Source organism: Trichechus manatus, unplaced genomic scaffold (assembly GCF_000243295.1).
Source record: "Trichechus manatus latirostris isolate Lorelei unplaced genomic scaffold, TriManLat1.0 scaffold00087, whole genome shotgun sequence".
Taxonomy (NCBI): Eukaryota; Metazoa; Chordata; class Mammalia; order Sirenia; family Trichechidae; genus Trichechus; species Trichechus manatus.
Window position 1 is genome coordinate 11,041,124 of NW_004444023.1, and position 21,061 is coordinate 11,062,184.

General features: G+C 53.6%; 1 protein-coding gene across 2 annotated transcripts; it reads left to right on the top strand.

Moving 5' to 3' along the window:
- Positions 1 to 1,358: 1,358 nt before the first annotated feature.
- U2AF2 (U2 small nuclear RNA auxiliary factor 2) lies at positions 1,359 to 21,024 on the top strand. Of its 2 annotated transcripts, none has more exons than XM_004381777.2 (12): positions 1,359 to 1,577; positions 5,997 to 6,132; positions 6,867 to 6,911; positions 7,199 to 7,302; positions 7,757 to 7,908; positions 9,211 to 9,327; positions 10,175 to 10,313; positions 15,842 to 15,921; positions 16,005 to 16,127; positions 16,453 to 16,539; positions 16,776 to 17,024; positions 20,283 to 21,024. In XM_004381777.2, the coding sequence occupies exons 1-12, from the start codon at positions 1,529 to 1,531 to the stop codon at positions 20,415 to 20,417; spliced, it is 1,416 nt and encodes a 471-aa protein (XP_004381834.1). In that variant the 5' UTR covers positions 1,359 to 1,528; the 3' UTR covers positions 20,418 to 21,024. The 2 variants fall into 2 exon arrangements, with proteins under 2 accessions (XP_004381834.1, XP_012412587.1); XM_012557133.2 differs by having other exon boundaries at positions 16,453 to 16,551; positions 20,283 to 20,799.
- Positions 21,025 to 21,061: the final 37 nt, after the last annotated feature.

Below are 21,061 nucleotides of genomic sequence, written 5' to 3' on the forward strand. Positions count from 1 at the left end.
AGACGGTGATAGGGGCACTGGGGGTTCCAGGGAGCGGGCGGTCAGGCGGGAAACGGCGAAATGGGGGAAGACGGTGTAATTAGCCCCCTGCAGGCAGAGGTGGGATGGGGAGAAGCAGCTGTGACCCGAGGAACAAAGGGGCAGATCCCCGGAAAAAAGGCGTGAACACTGCCCCTGGGTTATGTGGGTTGGAGGCGCGGCGGTAGCCGGCGAGACTCCGCGACTGGTAGCCTAGGAGGCTACCTGTGGGACCAGGTAATCTCGGAGAGGATGCTTCCGCCGGCCCGCCAGGGGGCGATAGTGCCAGATCATCGGCCTCCCGGAAGTGCGTGTTTCGCTGCTTCTTGCGCCTGCACGGCAGGAGAGCGAACGAGCCCGCTGATGCGGTTGCTAGGACAACCAAGAGGGGGGTGGACATTCTTAACGGCTGGGGATTATGTATCTTCACGATACGAAGGGAAAATCCCGCGCACGCGCGCATAGAATTCTGGCACCGTGCCCCTTCCGGGGAAGTGAGAAACCTCGCCTCAGACAGATTTCTACACAGGCGCAGAATCTCATCTCGCGCCCCTCCGCTTCCGCCCTGCGCAGGCGCACAAAGCCGCGCTGGCAACCTCCGCAGCGGCCGCGCGCACTCTTCATCACGCTGGCTGCTTTTGTTTCGCACAATCTTCTTCGGCCTTCCGCGAGATCCGTCCTTCTTTTTCTCCGCTCTCCTCATCCGGAGAGCCTGGTGCCCGGAGCCGGGACCCCGCCCCTTATCGCATCCCTTCCTTGACCCACCTAGCCACCGTCCTCCCACTCTTCGCCTTCCGAAGCCGGAAGGACCCGAAGCGCCAACGGAAAAAGTCGAAGCAATTCCCTGTGAGTGAGACTTTCCCGAAGTGGTGACGGAAGGAGCCGAAGTTCTGTTAGGGGAGGAGTGAGCGAGTGGAATCTCCGGAAAGAGCCGAAGCTTGGAATTGACCTGAAATCTCTGGAGAGGCCAGAGGGCTAGTCCCGGGAAACTTCCAGGACGGTTAGGCTTGTCGGAAATCGCCGATTGCTTCGAAAGGGCTGGCGGAGAAGAGCAGAAAGAATCTGTGAAAGAAACCAACGCTTGGGGACGGTTTGAATTGTCGGAAGAAGCCAAACCGTTAGAGGGGGCTCGGCGCAGAGGAACGCGAGGACCTGCGGAAACAGCCGAACGTTGAGGAACCAATCTCCAAAAAATTACGAGAACCTGGGGAGCGGACGAAATCCTCTTTTCGGGTGTTTCCGGAAAAGCCGAAGCCACCCGGCCCCAGGCGGAGCAAGGCCCTGGTGGGAAGGGACAGCGTGAGAGCGGGCGGGCGGGCGGGCGAGGGGGCGGGGCGAGGGGGCGGAACCTGGGGCGGGGCACCGCGGGCTTGCTTAGGTAGGAGGCGGTGAAGCGCCGGCGGTGGCCGGAAGTAGCCGAAGCAAGCGGCGGAAGTAGCCGAAGCGGCCGGAGCGGGCGAGCGGCAAGGCGAGGCGAGAGCTGCACAGGGCCCTGCGCGGCCGCCTCAGCATGTCGGACTTCGACGAGTTCGAGCGGCAGCTCAACGAGAATAAACAAGGTGAGTGCCCTGGGGGCGTGGGGCGGCAGTCGGGGCGGCCTTTAGCTTTCCTTTTCGCCCCCCGCCATTTTCTCCCTGTCTTCCCCCCCTCGTCTCAGTGCTGCGCGGCGCCATCACCCACTCTCCCCCCTCGTTCCGCGGCGCGCGCCCGGCCCACGTGACCCCTCCCGGCGTTCCGCCGCGCGCGGTGCTCGGGGAAGAGCGCGGCGGAGTGCGGGCCCGTGACGCATGCGCACCGTTGCTTCGGTCCCAGGGCTCCACGTGGTCCCCGTCGGAGGCGACGCGGGGCACTAGGGCGCAACCCCGCTCATTATCCCGCCGCCCTTTTTTCCCCCCCCCCATGAAGGAGATTAGATTGAGTCCCGTAATCCCTGTTTTTTCTCCCGCTGTCTGGCACTTCCGCTTCCGGTCGTGCTCACGGCCCTGTCTCCACGCCCCCTGCGTTTCCAAAATGGCGGTTGTGAGGTTTTTTTTTTCCCCCCATTTTTTCCTTCACGTGGACGACGGCACAGCCACGGCTTCTCGGGCCCTATGTGCTGGCAATCTTGGGGGCGCGTGGAGGCCGCGGGCCTCTCCCGCGCCTGTTGTGCGCGGTTTTCTGGGAGTCACCGCGTTGGGCTGTTGATGCCACGCCACTCGTCGTGGGGCGCCTCGGTTGAACGTGCTTCACGCCTGCCTTTTCGTCAAAGAGGAGGAAAGGCTAACCTACTTTCTAAGTCTGAATATTTTTTACGCGTATCTATCTTATGTGCACGAGGGTTTGGGCAGTCCCGACTATCGCAGTATGGGATATTTGCTCTCCCATCTCTCCCCAACTTGAGACAGACTCCAAATCCTGGCCTGTCTCAGACTTGGGGTACCTAGAGTCAGCTGCGTAAATTGTTTCAACGTAGAGATAAGGAAACTGAGGCCTTGTGGGTGTAATGGGGACTTGGCCCAGTGGGATGCTGGCCGAGAGGTTCGGGGGTAGGTATCTCCCAGGTGGTGATGAGGGTTGGTGCCGAGCATCGATGATCGTGGTTGGTCAGCACAGCACGCGACCACCTCATCTGCCTAGGGACTGCAAGAATGCTAGGCCCAGAAGAGTAGTTTTGTTTTGTTTGTTTGGTTTGTCTTGTCTTTGTTTTATTTTGTGAGTGAAAAAGCTGAGGCCTAGGGAAAGTGTAGGCGACGTGGGTGTCTTGGTGCTTGAGACTTAAGTTGCCCCTGTTCGTAGTTGGAATTCCTTTTCTCGTGCCCCTGTTCTTTGGAGGAGTGATTGGGAGGGTTGGGCATTCTCACTTGAGTCCAGGCTAGACTTGGATGGGGGGTGGCTGAATTAGGAGACAGGGCTGGGGAAGAAGTAAAGTTAGTTAAGTGCCCACGGGATGTGTAATTGCTTATATGTCTGATTCTGTATTTATTTAACATACTGGTTGTGAGCGTAGACTTTGGAGTTGATCATCCTGGGGTTTTCAAATAGCTACTTTGTTGTTTAGTAGTTGTGCAGCTTTAATATAACTGCAGCTTGACTTTATTTCTAGATAGGCTGTTTTTCTGTCATTAGATTAAATTTCTTGGCTGCTAACCAAATGGTCAGGGTTTGAACCCACCAGCCACTCTGGGGGAAAGATGAGGTAGTCTTCTTTTATAAAGATGTACAGTCTGCTGTAAAGATGGGTGGTTCTAGTTTGTCTTACAGTGTTGTTATGAGTTGGAATTGACTTGACGTTAGTGGGGGTTTTTGTTTTTTTGATTTTTTGGGTTGAGGGAATAAATAAGGATGATAGTAATATAATTGTAGTTAAACACTTGAGTGCTTGCTATTTATCAGATTAAGTTCTTTGCATGGTTTTTCTAAGTAGGTCCTTACAAGAGGCCTGCGAGGTGGAAGTTATTTTTTTCTGACAGGGAAAGCTGAGGCACAGAGAACTTAAACATTTTTCTTAGATCTCAGCTGGTCAGAGGCAGAGCTAGGATTAAGTGGGGTAACATGTGAAGCATGTGGCATGTGCCCAAGAAGTGATACTGGTTATTGTGAAATCATCCCCAGGACTTCGGCTCATGCAGGGAATGTCAGAGTTGGGAAGGACAGGGAAAGGCGCTTTCTGGACACTGTTCTGTTAAGTCTTCACAGCAGTTGGATGGGATAGAGGAAGAGAAGGAGTCTCAGGGTGAAGTCACTTGTGAGTGGCTTTTTAGGGCTGATGAGCAGAAAAGCAGACACTGGCTCTCAGCTCGGCCGGCTGCACAGCCTGTGTTGGTTCCCCCTGATTGAGCTATTCCTTGAGACTCTTGCAGATGTGCTGCTTGGATTCCCTGGGGTATCCTTATTGGGGCCGAGAGGCCAGCCCCTCAGACCTGGCTCTTCCCCCAGCTTGGTAGAGCTGCCACCACACCAGCACTACGCAGAGCATTTTGGGCAAAGGAAGCTCCTTTTCTATTCTGAAAGGGCTCTGCCCATCAGTGGTCCTGCATGGAGGTTTTTGTTTCTGCCACCAAGCTAAGTCTCTAGGTTTAAGCTCCTACTTTGTGCACCTGTGTCTCTCCAGGGAATTAAGTTTGTCATCTGTATCTCAGGCGCCCAGCAGGCGGCACTGCTTTTTCTGTGGGTGTCCCGCTGTCTGTCTGGTTCAGAGCTTTTGAAGCAGGAAAGGCTCTGGGGGCTTCCAGCCTGCCCGTTTAACTAGTGTGGAGGCTGTGGTCCCAGAGCTGCAGGCTGGAATGCCCCTCAGTGCCCAGGACCATGCTTGTGTGCTTGACATGCTGCTGACCGGCCCCCTCATTCCCCCTTCTAATTCCAGGCTTTGATTTTTTTACGGGGTAGTGGCCTCCAAGGAGGTCACCTGCTGGTTGGGGCCAGACTCTGGAATGTTCTGCCTGACCAGGGTCAGGGAGTATGGCGTGGTGCTTAACCACACTTGCTGAGCTTACAAGGCTCAAATAATTCAGGCCTCACCATTTCCCTGCTGTCTGGTTTTGGGCAAGTCATGTGGCCACTGTGCCTCAGTTTCCTGATCCGTGACAGAAGTCCAACCGTGTTTTTCCGAAGTGGAAGTGAGGTGTCAGTACAAGCAGAACCGTGTAGCACAGATCCTGGTTTCAGGAAGTATCTTGACGATGCTTACTGTTTTCTTTTCTAAGGTGTGTGTTGTTTCTGAGTTTTAGTGATTCTGAAACTGAGATGTTTTTGCAGAGAACTGATTTTTAATTGCGTCAGAAAAATGTGCGAGATGAGACGTGATGAGTGAGGCTGAAGTGCACTTTGACATTCTTTTCATGGCCTTTTCCTCCTCATACCTCCAGAAATTGCCATTCTCAGGAGAGATACATGTTAAAGCTTACCTATGTGCTCACGCGGGCCTCTCTGTGTGTGTCTGGGCAGCGGTTTAGAAATCCCTGGTGTCTTTAAACCAAGGAGATTGAATCCAGTGGTGCTCCTGAGCCGCCTCCTTCTGATCTAGTGCAGTGGCAGGGAGTCTGGAGCTCTGGCTGCCTCTCTTCTGGGCTCCCAGCCCCGTGGCTCCTGCAGTTCTCCTCCATGCAAAGCCTTACTCTCCTCTGGGATCAACTGTGAGGGTGGTCAGCCTCTACCTTGAAGGGCCCATCTTCCTTTCTAGAAGGTGAAGGGTCCACTGGGAGCAGAGGTTTCTGTGACTTTGGTAGCAAGGTGGGCTCTGCTGCTGCCACTACCTCTCTTGTCTTCGTCTTCTGGGGGATCCTCTGACAAGCCACCCGTAGGAGGCAGGCAGGGGTGGGGAGGCCTCTCGTGAAGAGGTCTGTGCCTCCTCCTGAGCCGTGGGAGACATGGCCCCCAGCACTTCCCGTCCTCGGGCTCAGCTGTGAGAGTGTGGCTGGGAGGAGATTGGTTGTGTGGGGTTTGTGGGTGGGCATTGGGCCCCCGTATGCTCTTCTCTTCTCTTCCTCCTGCAGATTCTGAAAGAAGAGCCTTGGGGGAGGAGACTGACTCCTGTATTGTTCACCTGGCTGGGAAGGGACAGGCTTAAGTTTCCCTGCTTCCTGGGGTATCAGATCTGGCCTGGCACCCAACCACTAGACCCGACTGACTGATGGTGCTGAGGGTGCCAGCTGGCTGCCGAGGTCTCTCCTGAGGGGTCACAGGGTGCCTTCAGGAAAACGTTATTGGGTCTCTGATTCCCCAATTCCTAGCCCTGCTTCTCTCAGGGACGCCCCTGGCGTCAGGTCCTCACCCTCCAGGGGACCAGGAGCCAGCTTCCTTTGCCTTCTCTCTGCCAGAGGAGCACCCTCAGGTATCTCACACCCCAGGTGCTTCCAGGCCACTGTGGACCAGGAAGCCTGCGTATTTCCCTCTTCCACTGGAACTTGTCCCCTGGGGTGGTCTTCTGGGACATGAAAGCGTCAGTGCAGGCTTGTGGGGGTGGCTTGGCCTCAGCACCTCCTCCTCCCCTCCTCTCCCAGAGCGGGACAAGGAGAACCGGCATCGGAAGCGCAGCCACAGCCGCTCGAGAAGCCGTGACCGCAAGCGCCGGAGCCGGAGCCGTGACCGCCGCAACCGGGACCAGCGGAGTGCCTCCCGGGACCGGCGACGGCGAAGGTAACAGGGCGTGGGGGGTGGCTGAGGCAGCCCTTGGTATCGGGGATGGGGGACAGACCTCTGGGGCAGCTGTTCTTTCTTTTATGTTTATCTGGGGAGGCATTTGCTGCTGTTTGTCTTCAGCTCAGTTTTCTTCCCTGTGTTTTTCTTCCAGCTTCTTGGTCGGGGGTGCTGGTGGGTTTTTGAGGGTAGTAGGCTCTTTATGTTAGAGAGGAGCTTGGAGACAAGGAGGGGTTTTGTTTCTTCTGTGTGAGGGCTGCTCTGTCCTTGTCTCTTCCCGACACCCCTTTTGTGGTTCTCTGTGTGGGACTATCTTCGAGAGGGCTGGTTTGATGTCCCCCCTTCGTTCCCGAGGTGGGCAGTCTTTCCAGTTGGGCCTGCTCTCTAGCTGGGGGTTGGTTTTCTGTTGCTCTAATGTTGCTTTTTTTCTTAGTTTCTCTGTTCTGTTCTCACTGTTTGTCTTAGGTGGGGAAGGGTGGAGTTCTTCTCTCTTTGCCTTCCATTTCAGTTTTTCTGACTAGAAAGTAGTCTGTCCTTGTTCTTTCTCTTGTCCTCACGTGTTTTTGGGGGTGGGAGTGTTACGGTGGGGATGGCAGGGTCAAGGGGGGCCTGCTTGCTGCTTGCTCGCCTTGGCCCTGCCCTCACCCTGGGGCTGAGTGTTCTTGGGGGTGTGGTGTGTGGGGAAGACGAGGTCCCCAGTCACCCTTCCCCACACCTTTCCCTCCCACCCCCAGCAAACCTTTGACCAGAGGCGCTAAAGAGGAGCACGGTGGATTGATGTGAGCTTCTCTTACCTGTCCCTTCCACCCTGATGCCCCCACTTCACTTTCTCACCCCTGCTGCTCTGTCGTGCCCCATCCTGCCCTATCCTAGAACACTGGGGAGGACCTCACCTACCTGGAGTCTGGCACTCCCAACTCCCCAGGCCCAGCCCTGACCCATTCTCTCCTCTTGGAGAGAGCTGAGCTGACCACAGCGGGGGAGCCGAGGAGAAGCCTGAGGACACACAGGCTTGCTTTGGTCAGACTGAGGGTGCCCCACCCCGCTCTCCCCTCCCCCTCCCCAGTCGTTCCCCCCGCCATGAGAAGAAGAAGAAGGTTCGCAAATACTGGGACGTGCCTCCCCCCGGCTTCGAGCACATCACCCCCATGCAGTACAAGGCCATGCAAGGTAGGTCTCCCGGGAGCAGGCCGTCTTGACAGTAGAGGGGTCTGACAAAGGAAGAGACCGAAGTGGTTGCTTAAGGAGGCCAAAGAATGAGACTTCCAGTCTTGGGGGAGATGAGGTCGAAACTCTTGGTGTTCCTACCTCGACCCTGTGGGAAGCCCTCATTGGAGAAGGGGATGAGACCCCACAGCTGAGCGGGGCGGTGCCTTTGTCTGAATCTCAGGGGAAATATGGCAGCATTGGTCGCTGCTGGCTGGGGCAGGGTGCTGGCTGCTGGGGGCCATGCTAAAGGCCGTGTTAGGGAGGGTGTTATCGGTTGGGAGAAGCTGCCCTTCCTGAGCTGGGTCTAGGGGAGCTTTAAATAGAGGAAGGGAGTTTTTAGAGCATGTAGGGATGGTCCTGAGCTAGGGCCGTAGGGTGCCCTGATCTGGTTTAATGCTGTTTCACTCTCTTCAAGCTGCGGGTCAGATTCCGGCCACTGCTCTCCTACCCACCATGACCCCTGATGGCCTGGCTGTGACCCCGACACCGGTGCCCGTGGTCGGCAGCCAGATGACCAGACAGGCCCGGCGCCTCTACGTGGGCAATATCCCCTTTGGCATCACTGAGGTACTGCCCTCCCCCTGGCCCTCCCCTCTCCCTGACTCCCCCACCCCATCCTCCCGCCCTGGATTCCCTTCTCCCAACCTGCACGGGTCAGACTCTGCTCCTGCAAGACCCCCCGGCCCCCCTCCCAGACGGACCGATGGAGTTGAGCCAGCCAGGGGCCGGGCTGGGGGTGGCCCTCTCCCTCCTTCCTCTTCCCCCTCTCCCATCTGCCCTCCCCCAACCTACTCCAGCTGCCCAGGGCTCAAGCATACACATAAGGTGCCCACCCACTGGAGAGAGACAGAGAGGGAGACGCAGACACAGCGCACACAGACACAGACGCACGCTGCCCTCCGTGTTTCTCTGACACGCCTCTCCTTCTCTGCCGCCTGTCCCCATCCTCTCCCACACCCTCCCGTGGTCGCTGCTCTGTGATTTTTGATCGCCCCGACCTCCTCCCTTCCCCCGTCTCCTTCCCCCTCCCCTCTCCCCTCCCCTTCCTATGGCATCCCCCCGAGAATCCCGAGATCAAAGAGTTGTTTCCATTTCTCTTTAAAGTGAAATATTGTGGGGCTGAGATCCCTCGTAGCAACAAAAAGTTTGCTACCATCGTCGAAGGCAAGTAAGGTCCATTCTGACTTTCTCAACCTGCACTTTGCTACATTTGATAAACCAGCCCCCGGACTCCAGGGCCAGATCCCTCCACATCACTCTTCTCTCCTCCCCTCCCACCCCACCCTCCTCTCCCACCTCCTTGCCTGCTCTGGTCTCCTCTCTCGTCTGTTTCTCTCTGGGTGTTGTCCTTGTCTGCCATCTCTTCCTCTCCGATCCTGGTTCTCTCGATTCCTGCCTGATTGTCTTTTCTTTCCTGCTGTCTGTCTCCATCTGTCTTTCTGTGTTTCTCAGGTATTTTTTCTCTTGTGTGTTTTCTCTCTTCTTTTGTTTATGTGCTTTATGTCTGTTTTGTTTCTGTTCTTAATGCCATTCTTTTTTTCTGTCTTTTCTTGATACTGTCTTTCTTCGTCCCCTGGATTGTGGGGCAACTGGTTCTTCCCTCATCTCTTTTCTCGTTTTTTCCATCTGCCCCCCTCCTGGCCCCTTGCTGTGTCTGGCCGCTGTGTCCTCCTTATTTCTCATTTCCCTCTTGCTTTTGTTTCTACTATTTATCTCCCTACCTCTCCCCACCATACTCCACTTGCTCCCCTCCCTTCCCCACTCCTCTCCCCTTGCCCCCACACCCCTCTGTGTCTCCCTCTCTCACCCTTCCCCTCCTCTCTCCACCTCCCCTCCCCGCCCCGCCCCTGTCTCCTCTTCCCTCTGCAGGAGGCCATGATGGACTTCTTCAACGCCCAGATGCGCCTTGGGGGGCTGACTCAAGCTCCTGGCAACCCGGTCTTAGCTGTGCAGATCAACCAGGACAAGAATTTTGCCTTTTTGGAGGTGAGCCAGGCACATGAAGGGTGCCACGTGAGGCACCCCTTGAGTGGGCTGGGCCTCCCTGGCTGCTGTGTCCCTGACCCCAGCTCTATCACTGGCTTCCGTCTCCACATGGCTCCCTGTGACCCATTCTACACCTTGTCGCCAGAGTGAGCCCTTTGAGGCGCAGATTGGGTTTGCTCTCCCTTGCTCTCTGGGGGCTTGCTCGGCTTTTGCTGACCTTTACAGCCCCTTCCCGGTTGCTCTACCTCAGGTCTCTATGCTCTGGCCACACTGGCCTTCCTGGGACACACCCTACCTGTGCCAGCCAGAGCAGGGTCAGCCACTTTCCTTTGTCCGTCAAACTGGAAAAGGACTGTGGTGGTTTTTAGTTTTCTGTTCTATGTGGATTTACACTTTTATGAGGTAATGTCAGTGAGCTGTAGAAGTTCCTAAACACTTATGTCCCTTTCTGTGCTTCTCATTGTTGTCCGGTGGCAGTGGGTGAGCCACACTTTGAGGAGCCCTGCTGTGGATTTCAACTTAAATGCAAGTTTATGAGAAAAGCCTTACTGAATGCTATCTCCCCATTTCAGTGAGCCACCTTTTGTTTTGCTGTTTCAGCATTTTGTCCCTTTGTAGTGTTTGTCGTAGTTTATTGTTGTCACGAAAGTATGGACTTTTAAGACAAGGATTGTGGCTGCTTGGTTGTCCCAGAGTCCCACACGAGGACTGCCATAAAGGCCCTGCTCATTAAACATCCACCTGAGTGAAAGAAAGAGGAAATCTTGCTCTCAGACGCCCCAGGGAGTAAGGGTGGCCTGCCTGGCCTCTGGTCCCATGCCACTCACCATTTATCTTTCTCTTTCAGTTCCGCTCAGTGGACGAGACCACCCAGGCCATGGCCTTTGACGGCATCATCTTCCAGGGCCAGTCACTGAAGATCCGCAGACCTCATGACTACCAGCCACTGCCGGGCATGTCGGAGAATCCCTCCGTCTATGTGCCTGGTGAGTGGGGATGCGCATGCAGGCCCCTGTGCCCCTCGGCCCTGTCTCCGTAGCTCACCTTTCCCATTTCCAGCTCAGAGCTCCCTAGAAAGCAGTGCTTCTGAAGAGCTTTGTGAGCTGGAGGCTTTCCCCACTTTGCATACGTGGCACCAGGGGCCTAGAATGGCAGGGCTGGGGATAGGTTGGAGGTGTTACGGGAGGTAAGGCAGCTGGCATTCGGGGTCATGCACCCTCTGTGAGGCATTCAGCATCTTGCACCCGCTGTAAGGCTTTCTGGCTCTGGGACCTTGGGCAGGTGGTGTGATCTCTTTGGGCCTCAGTCTCCTCGGGTTGGGGGAAGGGTCAGTGCATTACTTTGAGCACACACGAGTGTGTGTGAGCCTGCATATGTGCGAGCGTGAAGTCAGCAGAGCTCCCGGCTTGGGGTCTGGCATGTGAACAATCACGGGTTTGCCTTCCTGCGTTTCCCTAGAATCCTGTGCTGTGGGCCCATTCCCCACAGGCCTCATTGGTGGATTGTACACTTGATGGGTGGGCACACTGTTGCCTGAGGGGCCAGGTAGTACGTATTTTCATCTTTATGGTCTCCGTCAAGAATGCCGTGCTCTTGAAAGTGCTCTGCTGTTGAAAACAGCCAGAGACAGTAGTCAGTGTGTCGGCCTGGCTGTGTGCTGCCAGTACAGACTTTATGAGTGCTGACCTTTGAACGTTGTTTAATTCCCACATGCCATGCAACAGTCCTTCTTGATAGATGTTAAAACTATTCTCGGGCGGCCATAGCACAGGACACGTGACCCAGGGCTCCAGACAGAGGCTGGGTGAGCGCTAGTGTGCTCTGGGTGTTGTGGTGGAGCCAGCCAAGTCCCTTGGAGCTTGGAGAATGTGGGGTTCTGCTGGCTGAAGCTTACCCCTGAAGGACCCTTTAGAGATGGAGTCAGCCCTTGACAAGGTGGAGGGCATCAAGACCCAGAGAGAGCAACACCTTGGTGCTCAGTTCAGGACTCAGGGCTTGGTCCTCTGACTTTCTGCATCATAATATTTTGGAAATTTATTGTACTTTAAAAAAAAAATGGAGGTATAGTGGATGTTAACATGTTCTAATTTAGGCATTTTGCTTGATGGATTTCTACACGTGTATGTATTTGTCTGTTTGTCAGATCAAGTTATGGAATATCATTTTGTGTATTTTCTCAGTATGCTTAAGTCGTCTATATCTTCATGAGTAACCTACTTGCTTGTTACGTGCTTACTTTATGTCAGGTACTGTTCTAAGTGCAATATATGAATTATTTTTTAATTTTCTTAGCAATTATATAGTATAAGGGTCAGCCAGTTTCCACCCAGGGACTAAATCTGGCCAACCGCCTGTTTTTGTAAATGAAGTTTTTTTTGGCACACAGCCATGCCCATTTGTCACAGGCTGCTTTCACGCCATAGTGGCCAACCTGAGTAGTTGTGATAGAGACTGTAGCTGAAAATATTTACTATCTGACTCTTTGCAGGAAAAGTTGGCTGAGTTCTGCTATAGTAAATACTGTGATTCTGTCTCGCAGTGGAGGAAACTGAGGTGTAATGAGTAACTTGTTCAAGGTCACTAGGTAGAATTAGTAGCCACTGTCCCGAGCTTGTAGTTTGACCCCAGAGCCCATGCTGAGCCATTCCCAGCACTGCCTCCTGCACGTCTACCTTTCTCCTGGTGGGAATGGAGCATGGCAGATGCTTTTGACTGTCTTCCCTTCGTCACAGGCTCTTTTTCAGAGAGAGATCCTTGCTTTGATTAAACAGTAAAGAAGTCATTCGTTCCTCTTTTCTCTCTGCGATCTGTCTGCCAAGAGGTCTGGCGTCCAGTGCGGCCTTGACTGGGTGGGTGAATTTGGTTCCGGGGGTCAGGGCTTATAGGACGTGTAATTTTGGCTGGAGATTAAACATTTACATACCCGTAGTAAAACTGGTGTTTCGATTCCCCCCCACCCCCGAAAAAAAGTGTTTGATAAAATTGAAGACATTCTTGATTGAAAAAAAAAACCAACTAGGGAAACTGGAAGGAAACTTTCTTGCCTTGATAAAAATGCACTGACTTGTAACTAAACAAACATCTTGTTCAGGGGTGAGATGTGAAATGCATTGCTTCTGAAGTTGGGAAAAAGATGAGGCTGCCACAGCCAAGCTCGGCTATTCAGTGTTGCCACAGGCTTCCAGTAGGTACTTCTGAGACAAGAAAGAGAGGAGATGGAGCCGAGGAGCAGGAAGAACCAGGGCTGTGTTTTTGGGCAAGAGGGCACTGTTGTTGGGTGCCATCAAGTCAGTTCTAATGGTGACCCTGAATGACAGAGTAGAACTGCACAGAGGTCCCCCCCCAATATTGTGTTTTTGGTGAAGGTTTACACAGCAATTTAGGTTCTCATTGAACAGTTTCTACACAGGTTGTTCATTGACGTTGATTATGTTTTTCACGGTTTGTGAACATTCTCATTATTTCCGTTCTGGTTGTTTGTTTCCATTAATCTAGTTTCGCTGCTGCGTTATGTTCTTTTCTTTGTTTTAAAGTAATTTTTGATTTTTTGGTCTCATGGGCGATTTTTTTAAAGGAGCATGATATTTAACGGTGATACTCGTTGGTCTTTGAACCAGTTTGTTATTTAGCTACCCATAGGGTTTTCTTGGCTGTAATTTTTAGGGGAGCAGATTGCCACGCCAGGTCTTTCTCCCTCAGAGCTGCTGATGGGTTCAAACTGCTGATTTTTCAGTTAGCAGCCAAACTCTTAACAGTTGTGCCACCAGAGCTCCTTTAAGAGGGCACTGCAGTCTGTGAATCAATCTGCAAGTTCACTTTCTCCCTGGGTGCCTGTCATGTGCCAGGCACAGCAGTCAAGTTCAGGGATGGGCCCAGTTTGATGGGACCAGGCCTGGGGTTAGGGGCCAGCGCACGGCAGCACATGGGACAGTGAGGTGACACCTTGGGAGCATGAGAAAAGACTGCTAGGTTTTGGGTACCTGGGGGAGAGCACTTCAGAGGGGTTGGTCCTGCAGAACGTGCACCAGGCAGCCAGTGCAGGGAAGAGCCTTTAAGAGGACAGATGTATGAAGCAGGGGGAGCCCAGCGGCCTGGTAAAGTGGGGGATGCCAGCTGTGTCAAACAGTGAGGTGTTCCAGGTTGATCCCAGGTATCAGGGTCAAGCTGCCATGTGGAGGGGGGGGGGTGGTATCTCCCCATCCTGCAGATGAGGAAGAAGCTTCAGAAAGGTCAGGATGGGAGCTCTGCCCTGTCTGGCTCTATCGTCCGTCTCTGCACGCAGGATGCCATATGGTTGGGCAGTGACTTGTGCTGTTAGATGCTGGGCTCTCCACAGTTGCTGTGGCACCCATGTCCCCATTTGGCTCTTGGAGCAACTCTCCTATAAGCAGGGCTTACTCTCTTCGTTGATTACCAAGGAACCTGAGCCTGAGAGGAGGTTCTGTTAAAATCGTTACCATGTAACAGTGGCCACCATTGCTGACTTCCTGTCCCTTAGTGCACGTGGAGGGCAGTGTGCCCGTCTTGAGGCCCTGGGTTAGTGAGTGCCTGACCTGAACCATTGCCCCTCGAAGCCCTCACAGAGAATGCTAGCATTCTTCTCCTCTGCAGATGAGACCAGGCCCAGGGGAGTCTCATGGCGTCAGGCCAGTCCTCAAACCCAGGTTCTGCCGTGTGCTCTCAGCCACCTTGCTGCCCCACTGAAGGTACAGCCCAGCTTTCAGGAATGAGGATTTGCCTCCCAGCTCTGCCCTTGCATACTCAGGGCTCAGACATGACAGAGGTCCATTCTCTGAGCCTCAGGCCAGCTGGACAGGGACAGTCCTCACGACAACCTTTAGTCTGTCAGAGCTGCTTGTGTAGCCATGGCGCCTTCATTGTGGGCTCTTAAAGCCCCTTCCTTTGTGATCTTACCCAGTCCTTAATTTCTGTGCTTCAGTTTACTCATTTTCATACTGTAGGTAGGGTCTTGGAGAGAGTGAATTAACAGATTGAGTTTGACAAGGCCTTGCCTGCGGTCCGTGTCTGGCATAAGTCCCCTGTCCCATTAGGCGTCTGCCCAGTAGCTCTTCGTTGAGCCTGGCCTCCCCTGTGGTTTGCACATTCCCACAGCCCACTCCAATGTGGCTTCGCTTGGGACTGTTGATGTCAGTAGGGCTGGAGGGGCTGGTGGTAGGAAGGGGCACACTGGGGTTGACTCGATGGTGGGGGAGGGAGGGATAGTCCTTTTCCCTCGTGGGCACAGTGCTTGGTTCTGAAGCTGGTCTTGTCCCACCTTAGCTGTTCCTGACTGAGGCTCAGGACAGAGGTGGTGGTGGGGCCACCCACCTGTGCAGCTGTGGTGGCGGAGGCAGGGCAGACTGTAGCAGGAGGCAGGACCAGATGGGTTGGGGTCCACTGGAACCCAGCCCAGGGTGGTGCAGACCATGTGCGGGGCTTGTATACTTCACACCTGGCTGGATGGCTCCCAGAATTAAGCACACTTGGCGATGCCTGTGGGGTAGCAGGTTAGGCAACCTGGCAGGCGTCTGTGTGCGTGCGTGCATGGATGTGTGCATGTGAGAGAGAGGGGCTGGAGTGCAGCGAGTGCTAGGTTTGGACCAGAGCGTGGGTGGTTGCGCCCTCATTCAGCCTTGTATGACTGGCAGTGCCAGCTGCTGCTGGGCTCCGGTGAGCGAGATGGCGCATCCTGGCTCTCGGGGGGCCTGTTTTCTACACAGAGAGTGCTGACAATGAACACAGCCTACCAAAATCAGTGAAGCAGCTAACACATACGATAACACAGCTCACATGAGGGTACTGTTTGAGTCTCCTTGAGCAGTGCCAGGCTCACCTTCAGGAGAGCTTTCTGAGGGAGGGTCTTCTGATGTCACAGATGACCAAGGCCCAGAGAGCACCTAGTTGTGGCTTTCTGCGTCATCAGTATAGGGCCATAAAGGAAAAGGACTGAGTTTTAGCAAGAAGGCTTAATTTGAGTTGGGGGTCATCAGGAAAGGGCTCTCGGGGCTGAGGCCTGAAGGATGAAGAAGAGGTGTGTGTGTGTCCTTGTGACTCTTTGCCAGTAGGATGAGAAAAGCAAGTCTAGAGCCAGAGTGACCTGCCAAGGTCACCCAGCAGCTTGGCAAGTGGCAGGCACAGGGTGTCAACTTGGGATGGTGTGTCCTTGGGGTGGGGCCTGTTTCAGCCAGGCTGCCCCATGTGGGCCACCAGGCGCTCTGAGGGGTGCTGCTGGTCTGAGGTTTCCAGGCAGCACCTCCTTTGCCACTGAGAGTCAGTGCATCTCTTGCCAACATCTCAGGGGTCGTTTGTCGTGTGACATCTTTTGGCTCCTGGTTAGACTTGAGGGTATGGACAGACATGTGTTGTTGCTCCGCCTCGTGCTAGGTGTGATTGCCTGGTGCTGGATCACCAGGGCCGTCAACGGCTTTCAGTACATGGAGGCAGCAGTCTCTCTCTCTGGATTCTCCCCGCTTGTGGGTGCTGGGGATTAAGTCTGCCCCTTCTCTCCCCTCAGGAGTTGTGTCCACTGTGGTCCCCGACTCTGCTCACAAGCTCTTTATTGGGGGCTTACCAAACTACCTGAATGATGACCAGGTGAGCCCCTCTCCTCCTTTTTGATTCCGTTGCCCCACCCCTGCTCGTGCCCTGATGGCCGTCACTTCTGCGTCCTGCTGCAGGTGAAGGAGCTGCTGACCTCGTTTGGGCCTCTCAAGGCCTTCAACCTGGTCAAAGACAGTGCCACGGGGCTCTCTAAGGGCTATGCCTTCTGTGAGTACGTGGACATCAACGTCACGGACCAGGTGAGTCCCAGGTGCCTGCTCTATGCTGCTGTCAAAGCTGAGCTCCTCTCTTGTGGGAAGGGTGGGGGAAGCCACCTGGAGGTGGGTCCCTGGATTGGGGAAGCTGCTGAATGAGCCAAGGGCTCAGCAGGGGCATGACCACTCATGTGCTGGCCTAAACCCAACCCTCATGTGTCCCTTCCCCTGGCTCTTCCCAAGCTCTTAAACCCGTGTCTACCATTTTCCCCACCAGTGCCCTGTGTTCTGGGGTATTGGGGCTTGCGGGGGAAGGTGTTGGGACTGGCCCCTGACTACCCCTGTCCTCTGCCCACCCCCCTTCACACAGGCCATTGCAGGGCTGAATGGGATGCAGCTGGGGGACAAGAAACTGCTCGTCCAGCGGGCGAGTGTGGGCGCCAAGAATGCCACGCTGGTGAGCCTCCCGGCACGTCATCTTCCATTGGCTAGAGGGACCCCTTGGGGCAGGCTGGGCTAGGGGGCGCAGTGTGGGAGGTGGGGCGCAGGATCTCCAGTGGCGCGGGTGTTCCCCCCGCACGGGTGTCTGCAAGGGTGCAGGGTGAGTGGAGGGAGAGCTGGGCCAGGCCTTTAGAGAGGGAGGCTGGTTGGGGGGTGTGGTGGGCCCCCTGTGACGCCTGCCTCCCCCTACAGAGCACGATCAACCAAACGCCGGTGACCCTGCAAGTGCCAGGGCTCATGAGCTCCCAGGTGCAGATGGGCGGCCACCCGACTGAGGTGCTGTGCCTCATGAACATGGTGCTGCCCGAGGAGCTGCTGGATGACGAGGAGTACGAGGAGATCGTGGAGGATGTGCGCGACGAGTGCAGCAAGTATGGGCTCGTCAAGTCCATTGAGATCCCCCGACCCGTGGATGGCGTTGAGGTGCCTGGCTGTGGAAAGGTCAGTGCATCCAGGGGGTTGGCATGCATGTCCTCGTGTGTGCACGTCCCCGTTGCTCTGTGTGTGTGTGTCCCCATATGTGTGTGCATGTCCCCACGTGTGTATCTGTGGGTATACCTCATGAGCATGTGTTCCTGTGTATGCACATCCCTGTGTGCGTGTCCTCGTTTGTGCATGCATCCCCGGTGTGCGTGTGTCCCTGTGTTTCACACAACACACACACACACCCCACCATCACCACTTAGTGTTCCCTCTGGGCATGGCTCCAGGGAGATTTTGGGGAGCCGAGAGGTATGGCCCACTGGGGTCCCCTTGGTGGACAGCCATGCTGGCAAGTAGCTGGGTGTGCCATGTTATGGCCATGAACTTGGGCCCTGTATAGAAGTCATCTTGGTGTAGAACCTGGCTCTATTGCTGCTGCTTTATGTGACCTTGTGCAAGTGACGCTTTTCTGAACCCTGGGTGCGTTGTCTGTGAGGTGGGAAGAAACTGTTAGAAACCTCACAACAGCAGCAGGAAATCCACTGGTGTCCACTCTGCTGGTTTCCCTGCCTGAGCTGTGCATATGTGACTGTTGAGTCCTCACAGCAGCTCCCTGATCTGTCTGGGGGTGCTGTCAGTCCCCTCTACAGGAGGAGGTGTGGGTACACAGAGGTCACAGGCCACACAGGCAGGGGCGGAGCCTCGGAGTCCCATTGTCTTGGCGCTGTGCACCCGTGGAGGAGGAGGGTGGACAGCAGTCTCTCTCGCCTACTTTCTCGCCCCCTTTTTACTGGGTGTGGCATAAATGGCCGGAGGGCTCTTGTCAGGGCTGCTCCAGGTTGTGGTTTGGCGTCTAGAATGGAGCCTGGCTCAAAGTAGGGGCTGAGTGTGCACTAGTGGGAAGCAGGAAAGGAAGAACCCTGACCTGTTTTATTTAAATACAATTTGTTTTTTGTTGTTGAGAGTATGTATAGTAGAACATATTCCAAGTCAACAATTTTAACATGTACAATTCAGTGATGCTGATTACTTTCGTAGAGTTGTGCAGCATTCTCATCCTCTTCCGAGTTGTTCTTCCTTCATTAATGTAAACTTGCTGCTTGGTAAGTTTCCTATCTTTGAAGTTGTTGTCAATTTGATCCCATATAGTTTTTTTTTATTTTAGCTTTTTCTTCCTGCATCCATTGGTGTTGCACTTCCAGTTATTTTGTAAATTTATTTTCATTGTGTAGAATACACACAGCAAAACATATACCAATTCAGCCGTTTCTACACTTACAATTTAGTGACTTTGATTACATTCTTTGGGTTGTGCAACCATTCTCATCTTCCTTTTCTGAGTTGTTCTCCCCCATTGACACAAACTCACTGTTCTCTAAGGTTCCTATCTAATTTTTCGAGTTGCTCCTGTCAGTTTGATCCCATACAGGTAGTTCTTAAAAGAGCATAACGCTCAAGGCAGACCTTTTTAATTAGTTAAGCTAAACTATTGTTCGGTTTTAAGTTGATTTTAGGGGATAATTTTGGTTTAAGGTTGAAAGTTTACCTCAGGGCGATAGTTTCAGGGATTCATCCACCCTCCATGGCTCCAGAAAGTCTAGAGTCCATGAGAATTTGACATTCTATTCTACATTTTCCCCCTCTTGATCAGGATTCATCTATGGAATCTTTGGTCTAAATGATGGTAGCTGGGTGCCATCCAGTTCTTCTGGTCTTGTGGCAGAGGAGGCAGTTAGCCACAAATCATTTATTCCTCTTGTTCTGACTTTTTTTCTTCCTTTGTTGCTCCAATTGAATAGAGACTAATTGTTGTGCTTTTGATGGCTACTTGCAAGCTTTTAAGACCACAGGCACTATGCAGTGAGCTAGGAGGTAGAACAGAAGCACCAAGCACATTCTTATAGACCAAAACTGCGATGTCCCTAAACCTCCAAACCAAGGAACCAAATCCCTTGAGGTGGTTGGTTGGACATAAGCAGCCTCAGCAGCTTTTTTTTCCCTTGTCATTGTAAATACATCTATGACACAGTGGTTGCCAGTTTAACTTTTTACATTTGTACAACTTACTTGACAAAAACTACATTAATTGACTGTGTAACTAACCCTACCCCTAAATCAGTGTGCTTTTTCTATCTCTAAACTGAAACTCAGTGCTTTGTAAGCAGTAACCTCCCCCTCGCCCCTGCTGTTTCGAAATTTTTTATTGTGGATCTTTTCAAACATGCATAAAAGCAGAGAAAATACTACAGTACTGTTCCTGCCATTACCTGAAATAGGTTAATTTCTCAACTAGTGACATTTTAGGCCAGCTCACTCTCTGTGGTGGGACCATCCTGTGCATTTCAGGACGGTAAGCAGTGTGCCTGGTTTCTGCCCAGTAGAAGCCAGTAGCAACCCTGCCCCCATTTGTGACTGCCCAGTGTTCCCTCCTGGGGGACCGTCAGTTGAGAACCACTGCTTTTTTAATGAAATCATGACACCATTTATTTGAACAAAATTAACATCAGTTCTTTAGTATCTATCCACTCCATGTTCATTTACCTCAGAAGTGTCTTTTTACAGCCCATTTGTTTCTGCAAAGATCCAAGCAAGGACCCCATCTTGTACTTGGTTAGAGTTTCTCCTAATTTCTACCAGTTCTACCTCCCCCACCCCCCACCCCCTTTTTTAAAATATATTTTTGGTCAAGCTATTTTATTTGTTGAGGAAATGGGGTCATTTGTCCTATAGAACATATCCATGCTCTGGATTAAGCTCATTGTATCGGCAGCCCCCTTGGTTTCCTGTAAACTGGTGTTAGAAGCTTGAGTAGATCAAGGCGGTTCAGTTTTTTAGCCTGGCTTTGTCTCTCAGCTCTTCCACTCTAGTTGTGAAGGTTATTGTTCCTAATTTCTGAGTGTCCCTTCCTCCATCTGTCATTTGGGGAGAACCTGGCCCTGGGGGTGACTTGAGGAGTGCCGCCCAGTGTCTGCAGAGTAGACAGTCAACGCAAGTTGCTCTTTGCCTCTGGGGGCTGGTGTGTCCCCTGTGTGGCTGTTCTGATGCCTCTGCTGTCTGCTCTCCTTTGATCCGGGGGGCTCTGAATGAACTTGGAGTAAACACCCCACACCTGCACCAAGAGCTCCTCTCCAGGGCCTGCGTGAGGCCCTCCTTCCCACTGAGCCCTCCGCCCTCCGCCCTCCGCCCTGAGTGCCAGGTTTGGGTTCTTGCTGGCAGGTTGTTGGGAGTGTGCCCGCCTGTCCGTCTCGTCTTCACACCTGTCTCTCGTTTCTGCAGATCTTTGTGGAGTTCACCTCCGTGTTCGACTGCCAGAAAGCCATGCAGGGCCTGACGGGCCGCAAGTTCGCCAACAGAGTGGTTGTCACAAAATACTGTGACCCCGACTCTTACCACCGCCGGGACTTCTGGTAGAGGCGGCCGGGGGAAGGCGGGGGCAGGGCTTGTGGGGGACTTCTCCCCTCCCGCCCCCTTCTTTTCCCCTTCTGAAGACGATGGGCAGAGGAGTGACAGCCGAGTGACAGCCGGCAGCAACTGGAATGGAAGCGATTGGGGTGGGGTGGGGGCGGGGGGATGGGGAAGTGTACACACGTGCCCAGTGCCCACAGACATATGCGCCCACAGAAACAGAGGGCAGGATCGGGATGGGGACAGGCGCACACAGGGTGGGTTAGGACCCCCATGCCCCTCCCCACACAGCCTCTCTTCCTCCCTTGTACCTTCCTCTCCTCTTCCCCATAGTAGGAACATAGCGTGTTTATATTTTATGGCCAAACTTTTGAATTTTGTTGTCCGGTCCCCAGTCCCTAGCTCCTTTCCCTGTCCAGGACCACAGCTCCTGTTCTCTTGGCCTCTGGCCCTTTCTGGTCCCTCCCTTGGTTTCTTACGTAGTTGATCCTCTTTTAGTCTTCACCGGAACTGCTCCCAACCTGTGGCCCCTGTCCCCCTCCTACTCTCTGTGGCAGTTTCATATTTGCTAAGACGAATTTGCTCATTAAACATTTTGTTGTATTTTACTTTACGGAACTGCTCTGTGTCTGGTCTGTCTAACCCTTTTC